The 10,485-nt window shown below is 40.4% G+C and overlaps 1 protein-coding gene across 1 annotated transcript; it reads left to right on the top strand.

Moving 5' to 3' along the window:
• The first annotated feature begins 470 nt into the window (after window positions 1–470).
• Window positions 471–7,529, top strand: LOC124065324 (serine/threonine-protein kinase pim-2-like). Its single transcript, XM_046400598.1, has 8 exons — window positions 471–1,298; window positions 1,816–2,343; window positions 2,452–2,546; window positions 3,169–3,216; window positions 3,395–3,616; window positions 4,027–4,204; window positions 4,334–4,507; window positions 4,660–7,529. Exons 1-8 carry the CDS (start codon window positions 1,271–1,273, stop codon window positions 4,749–4,751), a joined length of 1,365 nt encoding a protein of 454 aa, XP_046256554.1. The 5' UTR covers window positions 471–1,270; the 3' UTR covers window positions 4,752–7,529.
• The last annotated feature ends 2,956 nt before the right edge of the window (window positions 7,530–10,485 follow it).

Raw genomic sequence — 10,485 nt, 5'->3', positions numbered from 1 at the left:
AAGAGAATATGCCGGAATATTTTAGTTCATAGAAATTACCATGAACCAAAAGTTAAGAAACATAAAAAAATAAAATGGGAAAAATGTCAATGTGACAATATGTCTCTTTAAAATGAAAAAAACTTATATTTTCTGCAAAATGATGTATAAATAACATGTGCAATATACTGAGCCAATAAATAAAAGATGTGTCTTAATGTAATTTTCAGATGCTTTGTCCAAAACTGTGGGGTGTGTTTAAGTTAGGCCACATCGCAGACACATGATCAGAGAGCTGTTCAAAAGGAATATATTATATATTGAACAAATGCTGCATTCGGCCACTGAGAACTTTCCCTGTGCTCCCAACGGCTAATCCGGGACTGCTCCTATAATATGCAAATCCACAATGCCAGCATCATATATCTGGATATATTTCCAACAGTATCAAAATGATGTCAAAATATCTGATTAGGCATAGCAGAGACATCAGTATGACCTCTCAGTCATCAGTTATTACCCACTGGAAGTGTGTGGTAGTATCTATAGACTCTGTGTGTGCCTGCATTTTCTTCATATTGTTATTTCACAGTGTCAGAGATATTTCTGAGCATCAGTCTGTGGACTTGTAGCCTCCAGCCAATAACAGTGTGCATGGTGTGAGGTCAAACTGTAGGCTATAGACCCTATCTGTCTCATGGATGTATAGAGAGCTGCAGGTCTGTGTGTCTGTTTGGACAGCAATGTGGTGCCTTCCTCCATCATGGTGTTTGTTTGTGCTGTAGAACACAAATACACAAAACAATCAGAAAATAGTATTTCATTTAGCCCACAGCAGAAAAAAACAAAGATGCACACTTTAAATATGAAATGTCTGTCATCATGAGAGGACCAGTGAGTGTGGTGGATAACAGCAGGTAACTGAGGTAACTTCCTGTTAATTATTACTGTGGTAGGGGGGAGAAAGATGGCACAGTCCATGTGGGACTAAATTAATTACATGACCTCTGAAAAATACATATGAAAATATATAGTCAAATAGTTAAAAAAAAAAAAAAAAAATCTTGTGTGATGGAACTTTAGAATGCTAGTTTGCACACTCTTGGTTCTTTACCTTTGATCCAGCTTTGATGCGTCATCGCATTCTGAACAGAACAGCGTGCTCTCCACCAGATCTGAGATTCGCTCGGTATCGGTACACACTCTTCAGGTTATCTGCAGTTGTTGACAGTAAAACTCGGCTGAAACTTCGACGAATACGATTATTTCTTCTGAGTTCACAAAACATTTGATGACTCTGACCTCTGGAACAGATTCAGGTAGGTGCAAAGTGTGTCCAGTTACAGCTCATAGTCTTCTTGTGTGTTTTTCAAATCCTGGAAACTAATCTTTAATGTGGTCCTGTGCTGTGACTAACTGATGGAAGTTTAAAATCATGATCGTGGGCCCATTTCATCTTTGTAGTCCAGTGTGAAACCAGCGTCATTTTAGGCAAAACCTTGTAAGCTTACATCTCAGATAAGTTTCAGAATAAGGTTTCTTTAGGTTTTGTTTAAAGTACAACCCCTTTCAGACATGAGATCTTTAAATTCATCTATCTGTCCAAGCAGCAGCTTTAATCCAAACAATATTTTGCACAAAATACGTGAGTGGGGCTGAAGTCTTAACTAAATCCATAATATGCTTATTTCCTTTCTGGCCAGTGCAGATGTGGTCTGTCACGTCCGTCCTAAATCAAGTTTATTCTATGATTCTTATGTTAAGTCAATCTGAGTATATGACCATCATAGTGCATATTTAAGTTGCAAAAACAAAACAGACTTTTTCTCATCTTAGAGAACAACATGCAGGCAGATCTAGAGATGAAGAAGAGAAATAGGATGGAGAGTGACAACGTTCAGGAGGGTGTCAGCGTGAGAAAGAGGAGGGCTAGTGATGATGGAAGGATGCCCCCAAAAAAGATGAGGTGCAGTAACCTCACCAACCCTTCAGAACATGGCGATGTCTCAGTAAAGGACAGAATCAGTCAGAGGGGAAAGAGAAAGAGCAGCGTAGATGCCAGACCACCTGAAAAGAAGAGAAGGTGTAGCATCCAAAACGGCACCAACTCTGACCCCAGTGTAATAGTTGTGGAGGAGCCCGTAGTGGAGAGGGACAAGAGAAAGGCCAGCAACCATAATGAGGCACCTAAAAAAAAAAGCGGTGCAGTGTCCTGGATCACTATATCCAGTGATACTGACTCCTCCTCTCCATCAGCAGCAAATGTTAACAAGAGTGGAGGCGACATCAGCCTCAACACCAGCAGTGCCTCACCTGAGGAGGAGAGAATCTATGAGATGTCCTCCTCGGCAAACACAAGCAGAGGTAAGCAGAGAGTGGGAAACAAAATGACTGAACAAGAATAGGTGTAAAAGTATTCATGTAAGAAGTATCAAAAAATAAGTTGCTAATTCAGAAGAAAATGTTTTTCAGCTGATTTTGTGAACAAGTACTGCGAGTTGGGCCCGATCGGCAAGGGAGGCTTCGGCTCAGTGCACGCTGGCTTCTGTAAATCAGACTGTCGAGGGGTAAGTCTTACAAACGCATGCTCACACACACTGCAACATTCACCGATCCTCAGGATGTATCAGCTATAGACAGTGTACTGTACGTGGTGACCTGAGTTTCCCAGTCTAAAAAATGTAGTCAGTGCAGCAGGGACACACTCCACTTGATGAAAAAGTCCATCTGTATGTAATCTTACAAGAAAAGGACCATGCTCCTTACTTGATGAATTATTTTATTACTTCATGGCTTGATGGTCTCAAGTTTCAGGTCTTATCAATTCAACATGCTTTCACTAGCCAGACATCCACTAACTGCTAATTTAAACAAATTAATTTCTGGGTGAAATGCAAAATTACATGAAATACAGGAGATGCTTTTAACCAAACTTAAGAGGTGCATCACAAATTTACATTAGTCTTTGTTTCCTACGTGGAGCAGCTTTGTTGAGTGTGCATAATATAGCAGAGTGTGTGTGTGTGTGTGTGTGTGTGTGTGTGTGTGTGTGTGTGTGTGTGTGTGTGTGCGTGGTGAGAGGGACCTATACACCTACATGTGTCATTGGTCAGTTCGCTCTGCAAACCAATGGGTGACGTCATGGTGGGTTTACACACAAACCAAATTATTTGAATTTGTGTCTTGCAGGTCGCCATCAAGCACATTCCCATCAGGGCTGTGAGAAAAGAAAAAGTTGTAAGTAATTTGATCTGATGATGAACACCAGCTGTCGTACTTAAAAGAAAATGTGAACTTTAAATGTGTCTTTGCTACACTGTGAATGAGCTGCACATGTTTTGTCTCTGTGTCTGAAACATTCTGTGTTGGAATTTATTACAAGTCATTGGTATGTAAGCATTTGTTTTTTCTTTAGAAATGCAACGGCAAGGTGTTTAACGTCATTGTCGAGGTGGCACTCATGTTGAAAACCGCAGGTCTACCAGGATCCATTGGACAATCCACTGCTGTGTCCCTTCTGGACTGGTACCACCTGGATGAAGAATTAATACTGGTGATGGAAAGACCAATAAACTGCATGGATCTCTGCAGCTACTTAAAATCTCGCGGAGGATACCTAGATGAACATGAGGCAAAGGTATGGAAGCTGGGTGGAGAATATTTCTGTGGTGTGTGTGTGTGTGTGTGTGTGTGTGTGTGTGTGTGTGTGTGCTGCCAAAATCCAGACTTGATAAAACGTCATGAGTGTCCACTAAAGCATTTTTTTTGGCACACCTGCCATCAGCTCGTTTGATTTGGTTTAAACCCTACAAGAGCAGCAATCCACTGATTTCAGTGATTCCATTCAAATGAAATGATTTCTGACTAAACATTTGAATTGTTTATTCATTAGATGTTTGTTTAACTGGGCCCTTACAGGAAGATCAGATTTCAGATTCCATAAAACACATAGAGAACTTATGATACATTACTGCTACATTTTTCATTGCTGTGTTGTTCAAGAGATCATTTTTTCCTGACATTCTCTTCCAATTCTGTCTCTCTCAGATGATCATGAGACAGCTGGTGGACGCGGCCATCGACATGGACTCGAAGGGTGTCTTTCACCGGGACATCAAGTCACAAAACGTCCTGGTTCAGCTGAACAACGGAGTACCCAGAGTTCGTATAATCGACTTTGGCTGTGGCAGCTTATCCACTGAGATGCCTCACAGTACTTTTTGTGGTATGATATCTGGCTTGTGCTCTTCAGTCATTTGCCAATCTCTGAAATAATGATTTTCATGTTTAAACAAAGATCCTCATCATCCCTTTCTGTCTTTTCCCTCCATTGCTCTGTTGATGTGTGTACTAGGCACCCGTGCATACTTTCCTCCGGAGTGGGTTGAATGTCGGAAATATATGGCCCGTCCCACCACTGTCTGGCAGCTTGGCGTGCTGTTCTATTCGTTGCTGAGCGGTCATGTGCCCTTTACCACCGAGAAGTTCATGAGCAAACGCATCCAGTTTAACGGTGCATTGTGCATAGGTGAGAAACACACTCACAACACCAGAATCAGAAATACCTTTATTTATCCCTGAAGGGAAATTCTTCTTGATTCACCAGATCTTTTTGTTTTTTTTTTCCCACTGGATCACTTGCCACTAAAACCTTTCATCTCGATTTCTCTCGTTTTCCAGATCTCAGGATCTTGCTGTCTACGTGTCTGGCCAGAGACCCTCAGTTGCGAATCACCCTGGAGGAGCTACGGAGCCATCTTGCAATCTTATAAGCACAACATCCACATAATCTCAGTGCAGGACACACTAACAGCACTGAGATTATCACATGGCAGGACGTAGTCCTGTAAGTCCATTCTTTGCTCTGGACCCTGTTAACTCTCTCTCTCTCTCTCTCTCTCTCTCTCTCTCTTCCAGCTGCAGGGCATACCTTGGAGCCCACCTCACTACTGTCAGCTGTGTGCCCTGCTAGATCCCCCCACCCACAATAACTGGAAACTTGAACTGAACTTGGATTTTACAGTAGTGAAAAACTCACCAAATGTAATGCCTTTTTTAATGAAAAATAAAATAAGAAGCTTTTCTATCACTGATTGTAATTTTTGAAGAGCGCTAGTTTCAAGTGCAGTCCAAAATCATCATATTTGTGAAATAAATGAATCATTATTTGACCTGCTGCTAATGGTCTGAATTTTCCCCAAAAATTTCTGGTAAAACATCAGTGTTTTAAAGTCATAAATGATATACAGATGACTCATTTGTGGGATGCTTCCATTTACATGTAGAACTTGCAAAGTACAAAAATTGTAAAGACTACTCATGCAGGGAAAAAAAATGCATTGTCACCATTTCTTGCTCAGCATATCTAAAGTATGTGAAGAAACACACGTCTTGAGAGACAAGTGGGACAAGTGTGACCTTACAGGCTCCTAATTCAAAGTGCTTCTGATGGAAACACAACAGGTGTGATAACATTGAATCACTGAATCCAGAGGAACATTTTGGTGACAACCACCCCTGAGTGCAACAGAATAACATTTCTTCTGCGTATGTTCAGATGTTAAAAATATCACAGTTGTGTTCTAATAATGCTCTTCCCGGATTTATGACCTGGCCCGAAAATACAGACAAATCGCAGTAACTTATTAACCTGCATCTACGTGTTTCATATGCCTACCATAATACATGTGTAATGTATAGAACTCACAAATGCAAGCACCGGCGTCGAAGTGGGGGGACAAAAGGGACAGGTGTACCGGCGCCCCAAGGATGAGGAGGCCTGGGGCTTTTGTAAACTTTTGAATATTTTTTTCTTTTATCTAAATGTTTGACACTACCTGCACCACCCTTGCAAAATTGCAATACGGTTCATTCCACCTGAAGGGCTAGCAAAATGTAACTAAGCAACTCACATACAGGGCCCTGAGATCTGAGCTGCAGCAGCATGTCTCTTTCAAAGATCAAGTCAGGCTACCAGAAGAGAAAGGAGAGAGAAGAGAAAGCAGAAAGTAGGCAACCAGATGTTTACCTTTTTTTTCAAGAAAAGGTTTGTTCAGCCCTTAATGTTAAAGCACATGATGAAAAATGAAATAGCATGAGTTACACACACTGCTTTGAATGCAGACAATCCATTAAACGAACACATCCAAGCTCACAATAATCAACTACAGCCAAACCTAAGGTGAAGGCTAAATAGCCAAAAGGTCTCAAAAGCTAAGCCCTTGGTGCATTTGTTTTACTGACTGTGTGGGTGAAGGTACTACAGTGCATTGAAAATAGAAATCAGATTCTTCAGGGAATATTTCTTTGGATATTGAGGCTGCAAACATTAAGGCACTAAAGGAGGAAATGCAAGCAATGCGTAATGACTGGCACACCCTTCTTGCCAAAGCCTGCTTAGTAACTCAAGGCATGGAGATCCCTGCTCAGTTTCGGAGCGAAGAGAAACGGACACGGAAAAGGAAACATATTTTTGATGAGAGTTGTGTGTCTAAAGAGAATGCAGCAAATAAATTCAGAAACCAGGTTTTTTTTTTGTTGTATTAGATAGCATTATCAGTGATCTGAGTGTTAGATTCCAGACCACAGCCACCATATGTGAAACTTTCACACCAATTCTGAAGTTTGCAGGCATGTCAGAGGAACAGATAAAACTATCATGTCGGTGTCTGACAAGAGTAGATCCACATGATCTAAAAGCTGCATTTGAGGATGAAATGCTGCACCTGAAAGTGATACATGATGCCATATATGACATACAGTTCCAAAGCATTTTGGGGGAAATATGCATTGGAATAAGGCTTTTCTGCACCCTGCCAGTAAGCGTTGCTGAGGGTGAACAAGCATTCGGTAAGATGAAGTTAGCTGGTTTGGAAAGGGAGGGGGCTAAGGGGTGCTACGCCCCTGTATACAGATACCACCACACACTTTTAATCTCGAGTGATGATGGAGGGATTATTTCTGCATGACTCTATAATTAAGTCTTTCCCACACACTGTGCATTACCTCCCAGTAGAAATTTAAGCTAGAAAACACTCATGTAACATAAAGGACTTCAAAACTGTTCTTAATGTCAGTAATTGAGTAGACATAACTGCAGGCTCCTAACTAAAATTCTGCAGGTGGTAACTTCAACTGCACTAAACACACAGAAGGAGTATACTAACCTCATCAAAGTATAAAAAAACATGTAAAACTTTGTCACACATGCTGTGAAATGCCAGAATGCTTGAGAAAATAATTACCCTTAAATAAAAGGATAAACTAAAGGGATGATGTGTGTGAATATATTGTTGGCTATGCATTTAAATTAGATTACTTAATTAAGTTGGTAAGTCGGTCTGAAGCAACATCTGCCTGGAGGCTAATGGAATCTCAATGGAGTGACGTATGAGTGCTGCAGCACATGTAAACAGCAGGGTGAGTATCGGGTCGTCGTCTCATTGTGGATGCTTTGCCACTTTGTAATTTTGACCAAAATGTAGGCCAATTCCTTAAAACTGAATGTTTGACTGATTTTTTATTGTGAATTCTGTCCTCACAAAAACTATTGCAGTGGAATAGAAAATAAATCATCTTTAAACACCAATTTGTTGCATATGAGCGATCAGTCAGAGACATCTCTTTGTTGTCTAGTACACAAAAGAGAGTACACACACTCTCAGAATGTTTTCTCAATCGCTGAATTTGTGACAATAGAAATCTGTCTTTGAACGTATCCCTGCTGATTTCATAACAAAACTGTGAATCCATCTTTGGTTTCTAACTTGGCAGGTAGTTCAACAAGATCATGACGTGTCCATGACGTCTAAGTTTGTGAGTTTGAGCCCTGATGCAGAATGAACATCTTATACCCTGACATTTTTCTAGGGACTGCCCTGCATATTTTAGACATTTCTCCCTTACAGTACACTTGATTCGTTTGATCAGCTCGTCGTGAAGCTCTGCAGAAGCCTGATGACAATCCATTCATTTGAATCAAATGTGTCAGCAGGGGCACATCTAAAACATGCAGTGCAGGAGGGTTACCACGACCAAGACTGAGAAACACATGAGCCATGGTCTTTTCTTTTTTTTCTTTTTTTAATTCAAGACATTTTAATTTCTAATTATCATCTGGTCTATTTTTGTGATGGGTGCTTATTTGCCATAATCATGTGAAACCACCTCAGGCACGGTGATGCGTGAATTTCAATGTTTCGTGACAGCAATAATTAAGATGTTAAATTTTACCAGCCAAAATTAAATTGTTGATGTGTACCAATAATTAATAATTAATTACATCTAATTATCATCCCTCTGATTTAAAAGTTGTCTGCAAACATAAAGTCATTGTTTGCTGTTACAAAGTTGATTTATTAAACGCATTTAAGTTATTATTTCTATCTATTAACCAGAAAATGAATAGAAAAACTACAGGAAACTGTGGTGTAGTTGATTACTTTCCATTTCCCCCAAAGGGTTATGGCTCCAGACTTTACAAGAGTCCAATCTTTATCTTCTTTTATCACAACTCACTCTGAAACAGTGCCTAACTGATACCCAACTAAGCACAGATTAGTCACGAAAGCCACCCCCCTGGTACAAACATGGGAGTATTTGGCGAGCTCTATTTCCTTCCCCTGTAGGTCCACCCCCTCATTTTTTTCTCTATCTTTGCATGATGTGGGTCAACTGAGTGCAGTGTGTGTGTATGAATGCAGTGCTGAGCCTGAGGCTACATCAGGCTGCCAGACTCGCCCCAACAACAACAGTTCACGTCCGTGATTCCACTCACAGTGCTAATGTTGCTTGTAATCCTCCAGTGTTTGGACGAAAGTGTGTACATGTGGGATATTATAGTTTACCAGACATGTTTCTGCACAGTTAAGACTATCATCAAGAAGTCAGCCATTCATTGTGACTACATCCAATTACTCCTACTAAACAGCACAGCCCCATCATCAACCTCGTCATATGCTGATTCACCGAGGACACAACCACCGCAATTTACAGCCTGGCTTTCACTCACTCATCCACGATACTCACTGTTTACATGCACACTGCAGACCATGTTATTTGAATAGCTAGACTGAGTGTCTACATAGCTTGCAGTAACCCAGATTGCTGTCTGATATGGATATCTGGTATCTTAAAGGAAACCTTTCATTTAGCGACACTTATTTTTTTTATGGATATTAAATATGAGCCTTTTCCACCACCACCAGTGTCTTTGTGTATAGAAACACAACTCTGCATCCAGTTCACTCTGTGACCTTTTTAAAGTACAGACAGAATCAAAGCACCACAAGAAATGTGACTAAGGAGCATATACTGTAAAAGAGAATTAGGCTGCAACTCTGTAACAACTCTGTAAGAAAAAATATTTCCACCTGCAAAACTTTGAAAGGAAATTGTGAAAAATTGTGTCCACAGCTTCTGTGAGCCCAGGGTGACGTCTGGAGCTGAAGGTTGATTAGTCAGAGAATTAATCAACAGCTGTTTTGATAATCCATTAATTGTAATTTTAAAGTAACGTTGTTGAAAAAAACTGTAGCTCCGACTTTTAAAATGTGAACATTTGCTGCTCGTCTATGGTAGTGAACAGAATATTTTTGCATTTTGTACTGCTGGTTGGACAAAACAAGACATTTTAGGACATTATCACCCAGTTAATTTGTTGCAGACATTCTATAAACCATGTGACCAATATAATAGACAAGGATATAATTAGTAGATTAATAAATAATGGAAATAATCATTCATTGTGTCCCTTCAGATTTTGTTTTGTCAGCAGGCCAGATTTTTTTTAATAAAAGATGATGAAAAAGATGAAAGATGATGAAAGTGACATATTTCGTCATTGGAGGGAACTCATGCTCTGCACGAAATTCGTGCTCTGCATTTAACCCACCCAAGTGACGTGCACACACACACAGCAAACCCGGGGCAGTGGGCGACCGCGTGCAGCGCCCGGGGAGCAGTGGGGATTAGGTACCTTGCTCAAGGGTACCTCAGCCATGGACACCAGTACGGGGAATCGAACCAGCGATCCACCGGTTACGGGTCCGACACCGTAACCGCTGATCCACGCAATTTATATTAATATAAATCATTTTCTGGTGATTGACATATTGATTAAGCAGTCATTTTACTGCTACTATTGCGTTTCGTTGCATTGTACTTGTACATGTGTAATGACAATAAAGTTGAATCTAAAATAAAGAATAAAGATTAATATTACATATAAAGCCAACGTATCAGTCGGGTAATTCCCACTCCAAATCTGATCTTAATTTTAGTAGAACAATCTGTTTAAATATACACAAGAGTAATGCTGCAATCTGGTTGTAACGAACTGATAAGCAGGCTATAAACAACACACTCACTCACATTTACCCATCCAGCTACCTCCACCACCACCCGTGATCCACCTGAATTCCTCACTGGCACCTCACATGTACTGTCTGGCCCCCGCCTCCCTCTCTCCACAGCCAACTCTATTATGTAATGACACCTCAGCACATA

This window comes from Scatophagus argus, chromosome 9, assembly GCF_020382885.2.
Source record: "Scatophagus argus isolate fScaArg1 chromosome 9, fScaArg1.pri, whole genome shotgun sequence".
In the NCBI taxonomy this organism is placed as follows: domain Eukaryota; kingdom Metazoa; phylum Chordata; class Actinopteri; family Scatophagidae; genus Scatophagus; species Scatophagus argus.
The sequence above is the reverse complement of the archived record's forward strand: the minus strand, read 5'-3'. Positions and strand labels throughout refer to the sequence as shown.

Excerpts from the sequence above, each read along its gene's own strand:
- LOC124065324 (XM_046400598.1), top strand. The coding sequence starts at position 1,271 with ATGACTCTGACCTCTGGAACAGATTCAG. Across the intron at positions 3,217-3,394 it reads CTGTGAGAAAAGAAAAAGTT|AAATGCAACGGCAAGGTGTT; the intron begins GTAAGTAATTTG and ends TTTTTTCTTTAG. Across the intron at positions 4,508-4,659 it reads TAACGGTGCATTGTGCATAG|ATCTCAGGATCTTGCTGTCT; the intron begins GTGAGAAACACA and ends CTCGTTTTCCAG.